General features: G+C 36.8%; 1 protein-coding gene across 1 annotated transcript in view; it reads right to left on the bottom strand.

The window, feature by feature from the left end:
- The window catches only part of LOC132902667 (acetylcholine receptor subunit beta-like 2), a 30,077-nt gene that overhangs the window by 4,465 nt on the left and 4,728 nt on the right, over positions 1-20,884 (bottom strand). Inside the window, exons 3-4 of the mRNA XM_060948629.1 lie at positions 18,947-19,065; positions 17,277-17,389 (exon numbers count right to left, since the gene is read on the bottom strand). Coding sequence (XP_060804612.1) covers positions 17,277-17,389; positions 18,947-19,065 — 232 coding nt within the window. The remainder of the gene's footprint in view (positions 1-17,276; positions 17,390-18,946; positions 19,066-20,884) is intronic.

Raw genomic sequence — 20,884 nt, 5'->3', positions numbered from 1 at the left:
TCTATCAGTTTTTTCAAGACTGGTGGCTCGTCTACCGCTTCGGATATAGACGTGATCATATGTATGTGTAAGGAAATAGTTTGGACTAAGAGAATAACACGTTCATATAGTGAAGTTTTTAACATCATCCGAAGTCATGACTTTTAAAGTCATAATAATAAGCGACACAGCGATAGTTGTTCGCGCGATAAAAACTGCATCGCGCGTGCCATGCTTTGTATGTAAAACACTCACCTATTCACTCACAATGACAATTTCTTGATGGTATCAAGAAATTTCATAAACTACTGAGCCTATAAAGATGTAATTTGGCAAGACAGGTAGATTGAAAATCGGAGACGTCCGCTAAGGAGGAATTTATGAAAATTCTCACGTGTACAGATTTTAACGGGATTTTTCAATTTACGCAGGCGGAGCCGAGGAGCGTCTCTTGTTCTGATAAATTACTAGGTAACTTAATATCACATTTTTCTAGAGGTGCATTATTACCAATTTAACGCTTCCACGTAGATGTTGCAGAAGTAGCTTGTTTAGCATTGAATGAAAATCACAAAATCTGCTTTAAAAATCTCATAATGACTAGCGGAAAACGCCAACAAAAATATTTCCGCGTATTTTTCTACATAAAGTATTGGTCGTTGGTGCGTTCCCTTTGTATCTTACATATTGGACCTTTCCATATGCCTTATTTGAAAAAGAAAGCCCGGCCTAATTGTAAAAAATTAAAAAAATAACAGCAGTTGTTAAATTACAAAAAAAAATACAAAATGAATTCGAAACTCAAATTATCTCAAATACAAAATGCTACCGTAAGCACATTCAAACGAATAAAATATAACAAGTAAGTTTCTCATAACACTCATGTCACGGTTTTGTCACTTACGGATAAGACAATTGACTTTCAATATACTATACCATAATATATACCTATTGACACTCAAAGACCACGTCAGTTCAGTTCGATCATAAGCCATAAAGGTGTTACCTTCATGGCTTATGATCGAACTGACATTTAGAAATGGTCACAGTTATTTCATTGTTAAAAGTTTGTATTAGACTCTTCCCTATTTTCCGTTACCATCTAAGCGGGAAGTAACCTAAGTGGTACCCACTATTTTCTTTGCTACGTTTCGCAAAAACTTGAATATGATAAATTACCAATCAGTACAAATCAAAACAGCAACTTGCATGAGTGTCGATAAAGCATCTAAGACGAGTCCAGCGGAGACAAGTATAACAAGACTTAACTTTATTGATAATTATATTAAGATGCGCAAGAATCATGGCAAGTGAAAAAATTTAGTCTTCACCCTCCAAAAAAATAGGCGTGATATTATGTATAAACGTAGCAAGACAAATGAGATGGGGACCAATCAATTGGACGCAAAGAGAACACACTTCTCACGGTAATATGAAATGCTCGGTCCAGTCCCAGGGTGGCTGTCTCGGACCCTATTTATTTAAAGCGCACTTTTCACGGAACGTTTTCATATACGTTACGTATGCAAGAATATAAATAGGTCAACAGCCAGTGCTTAGCGCCCACTTTTGTCCGACATTTTGAGCTGAAAACAGCTATAATGAGGGATGGAAAAGCGTGTTATCTATTTTAAATGATGCAGGTTGTTGATTTATCAAAAAAATTTAGTCGTTACGGCGACGCAAACTATTTTGGAGAAGCTATAAACTTCAAGTAACCGAATTCCGCTCCAAATAACATCATGGATACCAAACAAGAAACTGTATAATTAATTTATGACAAAGGCTTGCAATTATTGACTTTTCTATGTAATAAAGCCGGTATTTCCTTAGTCTATTCATCCATAATTGTCCTAACACACTCATAAGCATAAATAACAATAAAACAACATTTATCTCTATAAATTCCTATGTTTTATTCTTCGAAAAATCTCTATTTTTCGAAGAATAAAACATAGGAAAGATGGTCTCTGCCTACTCCTGCAGGAAAGAGGTGTGATTCATATATATATATATGTAAGAAATTCGAAAATGAACCTCATTCCCAAGCCCCTGGCAAAAGCATCTACTCGTATCTAAACAATATCTTGTATCTATTGGCACAGAGCAGTGCACGGCGCCGGGCCGGTAACACGGTTTCCGTCCTACTTCCGTGCCACGATTGAGAAGCCTTTGGGGTGAATACAAAGAGTTCAATGCTACAAATATATCTACATACTAGAGGCCGCCAGCGACTTCGTCCGCGTGGAATTAATCTCGAGGGATAAAAAGGATATCAAATATCAAGGTAATCTCGTTCTCGTTTCTCCGCAACCATTGCAGGTAAATCTAACCCGTATTGGATCGATCATAGTTGCACATTCAAGCCTGAATGTGCAGGTTTCACCACGATGTTTTCCTTCGCCGTAAGAGCATCGTTAGTATTCAAACTAATGGACATAACTTCGGCCGAAGTGGGATTCGAACCTGTGCCTTTCTAGCAGGCATTTTAACCGGGCACTTTACCGATTCGACCACGAAGATATGAAACTACACGGCAGATGCCTGCTACAATAAAAACAGTTAAAAAATCAAGTCTTTACAAAACTTACAGTCCCTTTGTAAGAAGAAAGAAATATCTCCAACTATCTACAGCACTTTGTATCTATTGGCCCGTGTTCCAACCGGACGCACGGCGCCGGCCCGGTAACACGGTTTCCGTCCGACTTCCGTAAAATGATTGAAGAATTCTTTTAAACCGAGTCTCCTTTGATTTGAATGCGATCTGATTTAATTCTCCGGATGCTCTTACTCTTTTTATGCGTTTCATTGCAGTTTCTTCACAAATTTCTAGGATGAAATTCTTTACCTTGGAAACGAAAGTATCTGCCTAATATTGGGATGCAAATTAGCTTTGAAATGTCATATTTTGCTCTCATTCTGTCATAATACATACATACATATGGTCACGTCTATATCCCTTGCGGGGCAGACAGAGCCAACAGTTGAAAAGACTGAATGGCCACGTTCAGCTATTTGGCTTAATGATAGTATTGAGATTCAAATAGTATATGACAGATATGCCGTGTCGTGACATATGTATATGCCGTGTGGTTCCCGGCACCAATACAAAAAAGAATAGGACCACTCTTTCCCATTGATGTCGTAAAAGGCGACTAAGGGATAGGCTTACAAACTTGGGATTCTTTTTTAGGCGATGGACTAGCAACCTGTCACTATTTGAATCACAATTCTATCTGTATAAGCCAAACAGCTGAACGTGGCCTATCACTATTTTCAATACTGTTGACTCCGTTCATCCCGCAAGAGATAAAGACGTGTCTATATGTATGTATGTTACTACGAGCCTCAACGTCTGATTCGCATTGCCATCAGATTTGCATTAGGTACATGCCAAAATGCACTCTAAAAGCAGTGCTTTGTTGATAAACGAACAAAATGTCCCGCCTCTCTTATCTAGTGCATCAAAAACACACCAGTGCACTTCCCGTAGACTCCAGTTCAAATAGCTTTACCGATATCCGTATCCTGTTACTAACCCGTTTCACTATAGAAGCGGTGAGGGGACAATATCTTCACGATTCTCGACACTGTTAAGATATTGCCGTGTGGTTCCCGGCACCAATAGAGAAAAGAATAGGACCACTCCATCTCTTTTCCATTGATGTCGTTAAAGGCGATTAAGGGATAGGCTTGTAAGCTTGGGATTCCTTTTTAAGGCGACGGGCTAGCAACCTGTCTCTATTTGAATCTCAATTCTAAGTGGGCTATCAGTATTTCAAAACTGCTCTGTCTACCCGACAAGGTGTATAGATGTTATTATATATATATGTATATGTAGGTAGATAGCTAGGTATAAAATAACTATACCTAGTATAAAAGTATTTTTTAAAGTAAGCACTGATTTCTGACTGAGGAATACTTAAATAAATATATTTTCAGTTACTTTACATTAGAAAATATTCCTAACTTTAGTACAATATCAATGTACACAACTTCAACATCCGCTAAGTAGCACGCTACAATTAATCCAAGGCAGAATTTTAGACAAATATCTAACCTTATTAACTAGGAAATATGCATTCATTACATATATAAAACATTCCTTTATTATTTAGTTACGAAATACCACACAGCTGTCTTCACTCCCACGCCGATCGTAATGGTATGAGCGAATATTACGTATAACAATATCATTATCACAAGAAATATGATGTTAGGGATAGGCTTTTAAACTTGGGATTCTTCTTAGGCGATGGACTGGCAACCTGTCACTATTTGAATCTCAATTCTATCATTAAGCTAAACAGCCGAACTGGCCTATCAGTCTTTTCAAGATTGTTGGCTCTGTCTACCCCGCAAGGGATAACGACGTGTCTCTTTTGTATGATGTTATAGTGCCGTGGGTTCCCAGCACTTTAAGACTTTTCAATCTTTCTTCTTCTATATTTTATAATATATATTTTCAATCAATCAAAGAATTTTATATATATATGTACTCGAATATACGAGATTTTTTAGTACAGATTTTACCATGAACCATTATGGGCTAGGTTCCCCTACAAAAATTGCGGAAGCCAGACGGGAGTCACTTTGTTTTAACGCCTAATTTTGCCAATTCAGACTCTGAGGTCAAAAGGCGCAGTTCAGAATTTCGCTAAGAGGAAGAAGAAGATATATAGTCTGTATAGATTTTGCTTTGCGCGAGAAGAGAGCTAGGAATAAAGCGAAAAAAGTATGAAGAAATGTGGTTTCTGACTACCTCGGCAAATTTTATAAGTAATTTCTCTTGTATGTATGTAGATCTTACCCCACAATATCGGAAAAATTAAAGCAAAGTTTCAATTGTCGATTTTACATAAATTTTTTACGACACAAACTGACAATTATGTATAACAATTGTCATAACATAAGCTCGCAATATTCTAAAATCATAAAAATACATTTTAAAGAAAAGTTACAAATGTATTAACAACTATCTCATTTTCCCAAAAGGAAATTTTCAAAGGCAGTTTCCACTGAATATTTCCTATTAATTTCGCTAATCCCCATAATAATGTTATTCACAACGGTTGCCTGATGACGTCAAAAATGGCCCTCTCCTGTTTGGTGTACTTTATAAATGGTGGGGTGCCCTTATCTCAGCCCTACAGTTCTTGAATGCGAAATAAGCTGAGAAAGAGCCTTTGTGGCGCGGTGGTTAATGTGGCTTCATGTCGTGATTGGGTTCGATCAGTGGTCAAATTATTTTTTTTTTTTTTGTTAATTTTTTTCTAATCTATGCAAAGTAAATATATAGGAAATATTATACACTTTTCATAAAAATATTGATACACTTACACTATTGTTGAACTAAAATATAGACAATTTGTAATATGTCTGTAATTTTATATTTCGTAAAAATCGGAATTCGAAAAAATAATCAGCATAGATTAATTGTAAAAAAGTTAAAAGCACTGTTGCCACTATATTAATTTTAACTACTTACTACACTCAACTTATTAGGATTCTGATATCTTAGCGCGTAGATTTATTTTATGATTTTTTGCATTAATGCGTAACATTTAAATAAGTCTTTGCACATTATTTATGCATGAGTAGTTTTATATTTATATTTTTTAAACTGATAATATGTATTATAAACTGATATAGAGCCGTGTGGTTCATGGTACCAATAGAAAAAAAGAAAAGGCGACTAAGGTAAAAACTTTGGCGATGTGCTAGCAACCTGACACTATTTGAATCTCAATTCTATCATTAAGTCAAACAGCCCAAAGTGGCCTGTCAGTATTTTCAAGACTGTTGACTTTGTCTTTGCGTCGCCTTTAGAACAGTCACCTATTACGCCATCCATGGGAAAGAGATGGAGTAATTCTATTCCTTTTTCTATTGGTGCCGGGATCCACACAGTACAAATTTGTATCCATTAAAAAAATCATACTTAAATTTTATCAGAATTATTACTTAGTCACATTGTACATTATGATCTAGCGTCGCTATAAAGCTTTAACTCAAAATATCTTGTGACTTTACGAGCATACCGCCCATTCTAAAGCTCATTTTGTTACGGAACTTACCAAAAGCATAAACGTAGTTACTGCTTGCATACTATGTCGAGGCACGTGCTCCCATATCGATGTAAACAAACATCCAGCGATAGGCAACCCTATTTGAGATTTTGAGGCGGATTTTCTTCCTTCTCAAAGCTTTTAATACATTGGTCAAGTTATTGGGTAAGACGCTAGTCCAGCGCTGGCCAGCTACATATGTATATGGCTTTTTTAAATCGTTCGAAAAAAGAATGCGTCGTATATTTCACAGGTACAATATAGATTAAGAATTACTGTGAAACTGTCAGTAACTGCTACATTATAAGATACTTCACGCCATTCTACTGCGAGTAAGTGTGTTACAATGTAAGTCAATAGATAGCTTTGTAATGCTTTGTCTGGTTAATCTTCACGCATTTCTACCTCCAGTAGGTGTGTCACAATGTAAGTCAATAGATAACTTTCTAATGGTTTGTCTGGTTAATTTCTATAACACACTCGCCCTGAAGCCCCAACGCTGGGTAAAGAAGAAATGTTTTCAACTGGCAACGCGCTTTCTCCCTTCGACTCTCTTTTTACTATATTGATTGTGGACTACCAGCCAGAGTGTTGTCAAACTAGGTACATACTTTACGTTAAACCTTGCTTACCTTCGGCACTACTATAGATGTTACTGGCCTGCCTACTGGCTCAATGTGCACAACAGCCTTCCGTGTACATTGCAAGTTTATGTTGGCACATGGGGCTTGCATCTGCGGATAAGCGGGTTATGTAACACGGATAAAATGCTGGATACACTTTTCTTGAATTTCCTAGTTCACAATTTGTGTTATGTTGCTGTAACGCGGTTAAAGTACTTGTGTTTCGAAATATTTTTGTAGTTTTACTGCAATGAACTAGTTCAAATTGTTTTGTTCACATAATAAAATCTGGAGTTTTGTGTATGTGTAAGTTTAACGTATAGTGTTTAAAAATTTCTAAATAGTATAAGTATTTTATGATTCAATAAAAAATTAAGTTACTAAATGTGAAACAGAAAAAAAAGCTACTGATTTCAAAACCCAAACGTAATCCAATTGAGCCGTGAAACGCTCGTGAAAATAAAATAATCACGAGCGAGTCTAAAAGTCAATAATTACCTCACTCCGCGAACGGAATACGAATACTAATAAAAGTATCTATTTACTGAGCAGGGAATTAATCTGCCGTGAAAAAGAACAAATCGTTCTCTTAATACCCAGCGATGGTTTTAAAATTTATTCGGCCGGAGGGTGCTATTTATATCGCCGTTTCAAAAATGAAGTGCGGTTATCTCGAAGACGTAAAAACGTGTTCGGAATAACAAGAGGTTTCGGTAGAAAAAGAGAGGGTATAGACGTTAAGCTCTGTAAAATACGCAATTCTTAGGGACTTTTGACGTATGATTATCGAGGCACGTTCATCTCGCGCAGCTGTAACCATGATCTAATATTTAGGTTCCCCAGCTGAGGTGGTGGAAGTCAATAGAAGTCGCTTCGTATAAAAACTTACCCAATCTAGGATCACGGTATACGGCACACTCCGGGCTCCTCTCCAAAGAGGTGAGGCTGTCCCTAGGATTTACGCCAGGAGGAAGAATATCTATGTTTGATTCACGAGGCTCTTCATTGAAAGACATACATACATATGATCACGTCTTTAACCCTTGCGGGGTAGACAGAGCCAACAATCTTGATAGGCCACGTTCAGCTATTTGACTTAAAGAAAGAATTGAGATTCTAATAGTGACAGGTTGCTAGCCCATCGCCTAAAAGAAGTATCTCAAGTTTATGAGCCTATCCCTTAGTCGCCTTTTACGACATCCATGGGAAATAGATGTAGAGGTCCTTTTATTTTTCTATTGGTGCCGGGAACCACACCGCACCAACATTGAATGATATTTTAATTAATGTTGATACAAATTAAAGGAAGTCACTTCAATCATTTTAAACAAAAAAATCCTACTGATGCCCGTGTGATCATTTTAAAATCACCTCAACGTAAGTGAGAACTTATTGACTGGGAAGAAGAAATCTTTAAAAGTTCGAAAAATATATGACATATACTTCTGTATCAACTTTATTTTATGGTTTGGAAGTAAACGAGAGAGAAGTGGTTCTTATAAATTGGGTCAACTTGCCTACTGCACGTCAATTCATGATCATTATATTTGATCCATTATAATTTGTTTCCAACAAATAATTTAATTTATGAAATGTTATACAAATGGAAAAAAATCTGTATATTTATCATTACTCAAGTCATAACAATTACAACAAGAACAGAACAATATACTTGAGATTCTTCTTTTAGGCAACATGCTAGCAACCTGTCACTATTTGAATGTCAATTCTATCATAAAGCTAAACAGCTGAACGTGGTCTGTCAGTCTTTTTAAGACTGTTGGCTCTGTCTACCCCGCGAGTGATAAAGACGTGTCACTATATGTATATATGATGTTATAGTGCCGTGGGATGCCAGCAATTTAAGACTTTACAATCATTCTTCTTATAATATGTACATATATAAGTCTTAATAGGCACTTTTATTTAGTGCAAATTTTTCATTTCAGTCAGTACATTGAAAAAATACGTACCTATAATGTAAATAAAAATAATTTTGTCTCCAAGGAAGTACTATTAGATATAAGAATACATTTTGGACAATATTGTGGACTGAAGAAGGGACTATGACACAACCTACCCAAAGAAGTGCTCTACATGCATACATAAAATCACGCCTCTTTCCCGGAGGGGTAGACATCCGCTACATGTTTTACTTGCCAAGATCACCTTAGAAGTAAAACTAATAAAACAATGAAGTCAAAACCACACGACCTCAAACTAAAACAAAAAACACGAAATGCTTAAAAAAATACTAGGCTATAAAGTTATAAACTCCCGATTGGAATTCTGATTTAGTTTCGAGAACCTAAGATAGCAATTTAATAAAGATTAATATTTAAAACGGGGAGCGAACTGTAGTCGGCCCTACCCCACTGAAGAGAACATTATATCTATTTTCAATCTATATTAGTATATGTATGTCTATATCTGGAAGAGATTGCTTTAGCGATAAGTCCGCCTTTGTACCTCAATACACGGTTTTTTTCTGTTTTTTTTCTTATGGTGCAATAAAGAGTCTATCTTTCTATATATCTACCTATATATATTATATACTATTATAGTTATATATAAAAAGCATGTCTGATTGCCTGACATAGCACAGCTCAAACCTCTAGGTCTAGAATGAAATATGGCATGTACATCGTATAACGACTAGCATTAAGAGAACATTCCGTACATTCCCACAAAAACAGAAATTACCGAGCTATCTTGCTTAACTAGAGTTTTTACAGCTCATTACGAATAATGTGGAAAATTGTAAAAAAAAATACTCTTTTAATTCTAAGGGCGCCAAAACTTCACCCTAACAACACCTCTCTAAGGCCGGCACCAAGCTGGACCGAATCGTTGGGATTCATCCTGGCACATTCGCGGTTTTAACTGCGCCCCGGGGAGGTCCCTGTAGGAGAGTCCAGACAGAAATTTCCTTGGGGACAGCATCGATCGCAATTTAAATGTGCTGATTTCTCCGTTACCAGTAATGAAATGGCGTAATTAGATTCGGTGTCGTTCTTGTGTGACAGCGTTAGGACGAAAGACATTTACTTATTGAGTTAGAATCATGCGTAATCGTGTAACTTTTGGAACAAACTGAACAAAAGTATAAAAATGTTCAGCTATTTACCTTTAAAATAGAATTGAGATTCAAATAGTGACAGGTTGCTAGCCAATCGCCTAAAAGAAGAATCCCAAGTTTATAAACCTACATACCCGCATTCACCTTTTATGACATCCATGGGAAAGAGAGGGAGTGGTCCTATTCTTTTTTCTATTGGTGCCGGGAACCACACGGGTATATGCCATAAGTATAAGTCATAAAACTAAAATATAAAAAAAAATTGTAACTAACTAATAATTTTAAGCAAATAACTTAAAAACATGTAGGCAACCTTCTTGGTATACGGCATAGCAATGGTTGCCATGATTTTGTTTAGTTAGAAGAATGTCAAAATATTTTTTATTGTCATATATTCTTAATTTTATGTTCATAATACAGTTAGTAATATTAAACTGATTATTTCTCTCCTCTTTTCTCCTATCTTCTGTAGGAATAAATAACATTATAACTATACTTCCTACAAACGTTTTATACATTTCATTACCCTTACCAATACCAAAATATCAGATGAGCAATATTTTCTAAATGTTCCCATCAATTCTGCCGTTCGAATCCCTTGGGCCGAATTCTCAACGCCCAACTGTGCCTTCACAATATTAATCTACTTAATGTACTTCAAATTACACTCATTCCGACAGAGGGATTGTCGCCTTAATTCAAATTAACTAAGATTTACTTGATGACTTTTAATTATTGAAACACCGGGCTTCATTACAAATTCTCTCCCAATTTTGCAACTGATGTTTCATTACAGAATTCCATTTTTCAAAATCTTTTATATTCCAATTTGTGGAATAAAATTTCTCGGCTGCATGGATCTTGTTATGGAAGACATTGTTTTAAGTTACAATAAAGAATAAATTGGCAGGGCTTTTCACAAAACGGTTTACGTTGGACACCCCATAGAAGGGAAGTGATGGTTATCCAAGTTTTTTGGTGATATAGCTTCTATCATTTTTATAACTCAGAGCATTTACTTAGGTACGTGTATTTTGGCAACGCCATTAAATTTCCTTCAATCGATTTTCCTTTTTTTGACTTTAAAGATGGTTTTTAATAATTAACAATATCATATTAATTGACAGTTTGCTAGACCATCGCCTAAAAAAGAATCCTATGTTTATAAGCCTATCCCTAAGTCGCCTTTTACGATATCCATTGGAAAGAGATAGAGTGGTCCTATTCTTTTTTTATTGGTCCCAAGAACCACACAACACTATCAATGTAATTCAAATAAAGATGGTTTTTAATAATTAACAATATCATATTAATTGACAGTTTGCTAGACCATCGCCTAAAAAAGAATCCTATGTTTATAAGCCTATCCCTAAGTCGCCTTTTACGATATCTATTGGAAAGAGATAGAGTGGTCCTATTCTTTTTTTATTGGTCCCAAGAACCACACAACACTATCAATGTAATTCAAAACAGAATAACATTGATAGTGTCGTGTGGTTCCTGTGGTTTAGTGTGAGTATTGGTGAATTTAACACCGTAGAGTAAGTAGACCATCATACATATGTGCTAAATACATAAATACAACAGGGCTAAATTAAGGAATTAACTTTGTTTACTCTCTATTGTAGCTTACTGCAACAACATCCATTAACAAATTCGCCACACTTCACGTTACCCGTTTAGAGCTCGTAACGTCACGGTATAAAATAAAATGTTGCATCAGCTAATTCACTTAGCTCCCCTGCAACACTGAGGGAAACGGTCAGTTCACAGAGTAAGAACAGTTCGCTAAATTAACTATTTTATACTGACTTATGTTGCCGTGTGGTTCCCGGCACCAATACAAAAAAGAATAGGACCACTCCATCTCTGTCTCATGGATGTCGTAAAAGGCGACTAAGGGAAGGCTTACATACTTAGGATTCTTTTTTTTTAGGCGATGGGCTAGCAACCTGTCACTATTTGAATCTCAATTCTATCATTAAGCCAAATAGCTGAACGTGGCCATTCAGTCTTTTCAAGACTGTTGGCTCTGTCTACCCCGCAAGGGATATAGACGTGACCATATGTATGTATGTATATAGACTTACCCAATACAGAATAGAATAGATTTATTTTCAAAATTGGATACAAGGTATCACTTATTGACGTCACATCACTCAAATCTAATTATAACTACTACCGCTTCCAAAGCGCATGTGTAGAAGAAGCGGCGAAACAAACTACACTGCAGCATTTTCATAGGACGCCAATTTACAAATATAGATCTCTTAAATCTAAATCGTGGACGAATGCACATTGTCTACATTAAAAAACATGAATGAATGTAGAACAAATTTTAACAATACGAATTAAAAAATACATGATAGTGGTATTTATTATTTAAATTTCGTATAAATTAATTAATCATAACAATACTTTATATACTTTAGTACACATTTCTATTCTGAGTTTGAATAATTGTGATGTGTTCACGTTATTGATGAAACTGGTGCAGTGCAATTTGTTACCGCTTCTTCTGCACTGACGCCTTGCAAGCGTCAGTAAAACTAATTTTAAGTAATTAATTTGACATCAACCATTGTTGTGAAACAGAAATTAATGAAATGTCCTATAATTTAAATAAGTTGCAGCGTGATGTTATAAAGCCTTCCTCGATAAATGGTACCTATATTCAACATAAAAATAATTTTTCAATTCGAACCAGTAGTTCCTGAGATAAGCGCCTTCAAACAAACAAACAAACAAACAAACTCTTCAGCTTTATAATAAAAGTATAGATTAATTATAATAAAATTTTCCTTCAGAGTAGATTACAAAATATTTAGGTTGGAAAAACTTTACTAACCCAATTTACGAACAGACGATCATCAATGCTCTGCGGGAACGGCCCTCAGAGATCGTAACTCAGGTACACGACCTCTGAACGATCGCGTAAAAACAGTACTGAGCACGCAATGTATGAGAGCGGCTTAATTGAAAAGGAAATACAAGGTGATAAGGGAATGTTGTGATGTGAAAGAAGATGTAGTTACAGGATTAAAAAAGGGTATGTTGAGATGGTTCAGTCATGTGGAGAGGATGAATGAAAGCAGGTTGACTAAGCAGATACACAAGGAGAGTGTGGAGGGAAAGGTCGGAGTGGGAAGACCTAGACGAACGTATCTTGATCAAATTAAGGACGTCATGATAAAGGGGCAGGTCAAAAGTACCCGAAACTGCTGAGCTTGCATGAAGAGAGTTATGAATGTGGATGAAGCGAAGGAAGTATGCAGAGATCGTGGCAAGTGGAATGAGGTAGTCTCTGCCTACCCCTCCGGGAAAGAGGCGTGATTTTATGTATTTATGTATGTAAAATACTAGGAAAAGAAATTACAAAACTGTTTACTAAACGTAGTCCGTAATCTGTATTGTCTATTAATCTCGAGTCAGTCCAAATTAATACCATATCTTGTCTTGAGCTCTCTCAGAAGATAAAAAGTAATACTTTTAGTATTGAGTTAATTTGTTGTAGCTTTTTGGACTCAAATATAAACACATTTTCAAACAACTTACAACTAAATCCAACGATAATCACTAAATCGATCGATTGCAATTTAGCGGGCACATCTCGGGGCATGCCTTCAAATCTTTCAAATAGCTCAAAGGCTGAGGACGAAATTTGCATACACTTAAATTATTAACTAAACAAAGATTAAACGGTTGTCTGGCCATCAACGAACGACATAATATTTTAATGCTTCATCTGAATATTTAAATTGGAATTATCGATATTGAAGACATTTTGTTGGGCGTTTTGGTAATTGCTCCATCAGAATCTTGCCAGGGACTATCAATGTTTTGAAAATTTGCGATGTTACCTATCTTTATGTGAATTTTATTCTATCCCAAAGATGATATCTAAGAGAAGAGAGCAGATTTATCTCTCTCATCTCTGCGTGGTCCCGGTTGTACCCTCCATAAAAATGTTTCGGGGCCCGGGGTCCGCTTTCTGACATTTCTTTCTCCACTTGGTCCGGTTTTCGGCATCCTCGCATATCTTTTGCGACGTCCAGCCATTATCTTTTCAGCCAGATTAATCTAGGGCACGCTAGAGCAGGTCTAGTAGCAAAGAAAAAAAAATTGTGTACCGGCTGCTTATGTTCGCAGATTATATGTAGATATTTATAAAACAATCAATGAGAAGTGTTACCATTAAAATCATTTTTATGAAAAATGTTATGACTTGTCTTAGCGGTGGCACTCCCGTGCCCCCATTTCAACTTAGGACTCGGATACTTGAAAATGCTAATAAAATCTTTATCATTTATGTAACAACACTAATTTTACATTCCGTGATAAGCAATTGTAAAATTACATTTACATGATTGTTGAATCAATAAACTATTACATACACGATTTTACATAATTGCTAATCATCAGTTAACCCCTAAAATCAACAATCTAATTTGGTCAAACATTTGCCAATCCCACCCAATGTTGTCGTCGAATATTCTCACTTAGTCTTACAAGTATTACAGTTCAAAATTTTATTATTTCAAACTCCACACGCGATCTCGCCATGAAATAGACTGCATATACATACTTTGTTGTAAATATATTTGTGAAATTCTTAAACCGGCTGCATGCTTTCGATGCACGAGAGGGTGCTATATTGGATTTAGCTACAAACATATTCCCTATTCAAAACTGGAATAAGTTTTCGTTCTTAGAAAGTAAATCTTGGAATCGCACAGTCGGGTTTTTCGCGTGAATGTACCGTATGGACGTTAAAAGAACATTAGTGATAGCAGAAGTGCCTTTTGAATATAGCAAATGTACTGCGCCGCTGTGTAGCGATAAATGAGAGCTTTTTGTTCATACTTGTACTTCAAATGGGTTTCGTCTAGACTTAATTACTAGATAACTTGGTGATTGAGATAATTTGATTATATTATCATTTACCGTTGGAATACTAGCAGTACCTATAAAAGTTATTTTGCTTAATATTACTGTTTACATTTTATAATTTAAAAAAAAATTTTCGGAGGTTTAGTGGTTAAGTTATCCTACTAAAAAACATACCCTATACAAGATTCCCAGGGTCAAATCCACTACGGCAATGTACCAAATTTCTTAATTGTGTACGTAACATCATAATTCTCGCAATTCGGCATGACTAAACACGATATTTAAACAATTATCTAAACAAGCGGCCGCATCATGTACAACTCGCTTATCATCTACCCCGTAATTATAACAGAATAGCTTTCAGGCGAGTATAATGTACATCGTCACTCGCCCCGTTGTATTCTACTGTCATAAGCTAAGGTTTGTACGCTAGAGATGAGGTGACAAATTTTATTAAACCAGCTACTAAATTTATCAAGGCGCACTGAAGTATTGAAGCTGACCCATGCAAGGAACTAACATAGGCGAAAAATATACATACATACATATGGTCACGTCTATATCCCTTGTGGGGTAGACAGAGCCAACAGTCTTGAAAAGACTGAATGGCCACGTTCAGCTATTTGGCTTTATGATAGAATTGAGGTTCAAATAGTGACAGGTTGCTAGCCCATCGCCTGGAAAAGAGTCCCAAGTTTGTAAGCCTATCCCTTAGTCGCCTTTTACGACATCCATGGGACAAAGATGTAGTGGTCCTATTCTTTTTTGTATTGGTGCCGGGAACTACACGGCGAAAAATATACATAGACGAAATTACGGGTTGTAAAGAGCATAAAATAAAACACTAAAAATATATTATAATCGTAATTCCCTATAATATTTGCTAATATAGGCTGCGATTTGTATGCTAAAGATACAATGACAAAACGTGTAAAATCGTCCAGAAATTTTCATTCACTTACCTACTTATTAACTGAGGTAAGACTTTAGCTAACGTTTATACTCAAGACCATAGACAAAATATGTATATTAATTTGCGTCATTAAATGAGAATAGCTTTCAGTCGTGTAAAATATCCACCGTCACTATTTAAGTCCCAATTCCATCATGAAGCCTGAACGTGGCCCTGTCTAACCTGTTGGCGCTGTCTAACCCGCAAGGGAGATAGACGTGACTATCTGTGTGTATTTATCTAAAACTAGCGGTGCCCGCGACTTCGTCCGCGTACAGTTATTATGGACATCATTGAAGGATGGAACCTCAAGGATGAATAATTATCCCCGTTTTTTTTTCACATTTTCCATTATTTCTTTGCTCCTTACAGTTGCAGCGTGATGTTATATAGCCTAAAGCATTCCTCGATAAATGGTCTATTCGACGCAAAAATAATTTTTCAATTCGAACCAATAGTTCCTGAGATTAGCGCGTTTAAACACACAAACAAACTCTTCAGCTTTATAATATTAGTATAGATCCGTTCCCGCTAGCAGTAAGACCGATGCTACTTCCCCATTATTTCTTTGGACACGGTAACATGAATATTTAAACCACAGAGGGCAATGTTTTCATTCTTTATTGTTATTCTGCGATAATTAACGTGGCTTTCTCTCGTTTCAGTTAAATCTTATGCGCGTTCTCCGTTTAATTCGAAATTCATGTAAATTGGTATTCTGTTGCTGCCCCGAATGGTCCCTCGGGATATTCGTCTCATTAAAAGTAACGAAACGATTGTATAAATATTGGCATCTGTCTAAAGATATCGCCGTCGACGTCCCATCTCCTTTGACGTAATTTATTCTCTCTCATTAATTTTGTCAAAAATCTCTCAATCTGTATTATGGTTGTGCCCGGCACCAATACAAAAAAGAAAAGGACCACTCCATCTCGTTCCCATGAATGTCGTAAAAGGCGACTAAGGGATAGGCTTATAAACTTAGGATTCTTCTTTTAGGCGATGGGCTAGCAACCCGTCACTATTTGAATCTCAATTCTATCATTAAGCCAAACAGCTGAACGTGGCCTTTCAGTCTTTTTAAACTGTTGGCTATGTCTACCCCGCAAGGGATATAGACGATATTATATGTATGTACTAGCTGTGCCCGCGACTACGTTCCGCGTGGAATAGTTATTTTAAGCATCATTCAAGGGTGAATAATTTTCCCCGTTTTTCTTCACATTTCCCATTATTTCTTCGCTCCTTATAGTTGCAGCGTGATGTAATATAGCCTAAAGCCTTCCTCGATAAATGGTCTATTCAACGCAAAAATAATTTTTCAATTCGAACCAGTAGTTCCTGAGATTAACGCGTTCAAACAAACAAACTCTTCAGCTTTATAATACTAGTATAGATGTATGTATGTTGACTTCGAGGAGCCTTCGCGAGCGTGTGAAGCGCTTATTCAGGTTAAGCAACCTCTGATGCAGTCCCCACTTGGATGGGTGACTGCAAGTGGCACAGAATATTCTCGAACACTGCCATCCTTCAAAACGTTGAGCCGTTGATTCCAGCTGTCAACCCATGATGACAGTCATAAAGCCACATCAGATACCTACGGCCTTAAAAGTTTTACACTAGTACTGGCCACTTACAGACACGAGAAAAGAAGTAAAGAAAAAAAAATTCTCAACATCACTAACCTCATTATCCTTATCAGCATCTTTGATGTGTTGTGCAATAAAACGCACACTCTGCAACGCAGCGGCGACCTCTGGCGACAGGTGACGGGGCAACATGTTTTCTGACTCCGTCACTGTGGTGAAAAGCCTATGTTTATTTACAAGGTCATTTATAAATACTTACATACATATCATCACCGTGCCTTGTGGTTCCCGGCACCGATACAAAAAAGAATAGGAGCACTCCATCTCTTCCAGTTTGAATTAGTTGTTTTAGTATAGCCTAGGTCCAATTAGAACTTTGTCTTAATATTTAAAAACATATTAAAGAAGATGGTGCCGTGTGGTTCCCGGCACAAATAAGAAAAGAACAGGATCAGCCAATCTCTTTCCCAAGGATGTCGTAAAAGGCGACTAAGGTATAGGCTTACATACTTGTGATTCTTTTTTAGGCGATGGGCTAGCAACCTGTCACTATTTGAATCTCAATTCTATCTTAAAGCCAAATAGCTGAACGTGGCCTATCAGTCTTCACAAGACTGTTGGCTCTGTCTAACCCGCAAGGGATATAGACGTGATTGTATGTATGTATGTATGTATGTACATATGATCACGTCTATATCCCTTGCGGGGTAGACAGAGCCAACAGTCTTGAAGAGACTGAAAGGCCACGTTCACCTTGTTTGGCTTATTGATAGAATTGAGATTGAAATAGTGACAGTTTGGTATGCCATCGCCTAAAAGAGGAATCCCAAATTTTTATACCAATCCCTTAGTCGCCTTTTACGATATCCGTGGGCAAGAGATAAATTGTAAATAATACATGTGTTTAACGCGTACGTAACGTAAGTATCTTTATTTTATCTTGGACGTTTTGAATCTTTTTACAGTGGACTTACCACCTTCTGATGCAAGCTTCCATGCTGGAGAAAAAATAAAGTATGTGCGCACAATCAAAGGAAAGAGAAAAAAAATGTAAACTCTTCTTTTAGGCAATGGACTAGCAACCTGTCACAATCTGAATTTCAATTCCAACGTTAAGACATACAGCTGAACATATCCTTTCAGTCTTCGTAAAGCTTCTGTTCTATCTGCCCCTTAAGAAATATACGTGACTAGCTGTGCCCGCGACTTCGTCCGCGTGGAATAGTTATTTTGGGTATCATTGAAGCCCTTGAGGATGAATAATTTTCCCATTTTTTTTTCATATTTTCTATTACATCTTCGCTAATAAAAGTTGCAGCGTGATGTTATATAGCCTAAAGCCTTCCTCGATAAATGGTCTATTCAACACAAAAATAATTTTTCAATTCAAACCACTAGTTCCTGAGACTAGCGCGTTCAAAGAAACAAAACAAACTCTTCAGTTTTATATATTAGTATAGATAAAAAGCATGTCCATAATGTTACCTTGTACTGTTACTTGTCCATAATGGACGGCCTCTGTGGCTCAGCGGTAGTGCGCTTGTCTGTGACACCGGAGGTCCCGGGTTCGAATCCCGGTCAGGGCATGATGAGAAAAGAACTTTTTCTGATTGGCCTGGGTCTTGGATGTTTATCTATATAAGTATTAATTATAAAATATAGTATCGTTGAGTTAGTATCTCGTAACACAAGTTTCGAACTTACTTCGAGGCTAACTCAATCAGTGTAATTTGTCCCGTATATATTTATTTATTTATTTATTTTACCTGAAGGTCTCTGATGAGCTGAAGCTGATAGGATATCGTCCTCAGGCGCCGGCGACTTGCGGTAGTCACCACTGTCGCTACCCTTGGAGTCGCCGAAAGCGTCCGTAAGACTGTCCCTGCTGTTGAGATAATTCACATACATACGGCCACGTCTATATCCCTTGTAGGGTAGACAGAGCCAACAGTCTTGAAAAGACTGATAGGCCACGTTCAGCTAATTGGCTTTATGATAGAATTGAGATTCAAATAGCGACAGGTTGCTAGCCCAACGCCTAAAAAAGATTCCCGAGTTTAAAAGCCTTAGTCGCCTTTTACGACATCCATATGAAAGAGATGGAATGGTCTTATTCTTTTTTGTATTGGTGCCGGGAACCACACGGCACAATGAATGCAAGGAATACGCACACTACTACGCAAAGCAATTGAAATAATTAACATTAATTAATCTGCCGTGTGCTTTTGAATAAGGCCACTCCATATCATTCTGATACATAGGCTTAGAGACTTGGGATTCTTCTTTTAGGCGACGGGCTAGCAACATGTCACTATCTGAACCATATTTCGTTCCATCCGTAGTCTTTCAGTCTTTTCGAGACTGTTGGCTCTGTCTTACTAGTCACTACATAGTATAAAACAAAGTCGCTATTTTAGTCTGTCTGTATGCTTAAATCTTTAAAATTACGCAACGGATTTTGATGCGGTTTTTTGTAACAGGTAGAGTGATTCAAAAGGAAGGTTTTTATGTATAATGACATTTATAATTTTGCACCCGTGCGAAGCCAGGGCGGGTCGCTAGTATTAGGATAAAACTTAATGATGTATGTAAATGTATTCCGTTATCGTGATAACCATCTCTATAAACGTGGAATTTAAAATACATACATACATACGGTTACGTCTTTATCCCTTGCGGGGTAAACATAGCCAACAGTCTTGAAAAGACTGAATGGCGACGTTCAGCTATTTGGCTTAACGATAGAATTGAGATTCAACTAGTGACAGGTTGCTAGCTCATCGACTAAAAAAGAATCCTAAGTTTGTAAGCCTATCCCTTAGTCGCCTTTTACGACATCCATATGAAAGAGATGGAATGGTCCTATTCTTTTTTGTATTGGTGCCGGGAACCACACGGCACAATATATACTTAAAAATTGCCGTTAATACAAAAACACAAAAGTTCTTATTCTTTCTAAAATTCCCAGCGCTAACGGGGCAGCTGTTCGGCATATTTTCAGCTATATATCACGTCCATATGCGACGGCCAAGACTAATGTCCATTATTCCCAGCATAGCATGGCACATGCTCACAAGGAACGGTGAATATACAATTCTATGGAAGTGTATAACTAGATCTTTTTATAAAATAAAATTTTTCTTGTTATCAGATTGAGCGAAAAAAAAAAACAATTTCCATGTAGGAAATGTGTTTTTTTTTTAAGAAATATGTAAATAATAAATGTACATAATTAATTGCTTTTTATTTAAAAAAAATTACATAGATAAACATCCAAGAACCAGGCCAATAAGAAAAATCTCGTTATGAATAGGTATATTTACATATATCGATATGCAATATGGAAATAGCCCATCGGCTAAAAGAAGTATCCCAAGTTTATCAGCCTATACCTTAGTCGCCTTTTACGACATCCATGGGAACGAGATGCAGGGGTCCCATATCTTTTTTTTTTATATTGGTGCCGGGAACCACACGGCACTTACTTACTTTATACGAGTAAAAACAATCATAAAAATTAAAAATCATCATTAATTTTCCAGTCATGCAGCAGGCGTATGTGGTCGTCGGCGCAATCTCACGGCATTACGAACATTGCCCGGCGTGATATGCGTTGAAAATTAACGGCTTTTCCGGTATTAACCGGACTGAGCCGGCGCGGTGCGAGCGATGCGACGCGATGCGAAACGGTGTATCACATTTTT

This window comes from Amyelois transitella, chromosome 16, assembly GCF_032362555.1.
Source record: "Amyelois transitella isolate CPQ chromosome 16, ilAmyTran1.1, whole genome shotgun sequence".
NCBI classification, from domain to species: domain Eukaryota; kingdom Metazoa; phylum Arthropoda; class Insecta; order Lepidoptera; family Pyralidae; genus Amyelois; species Amyelois transitella.
The sequence above is the reverse complement of the archived record's forward strand: the minus strand, read 5'-3'. Positions and strand labels throughout refer to the sequence as shown.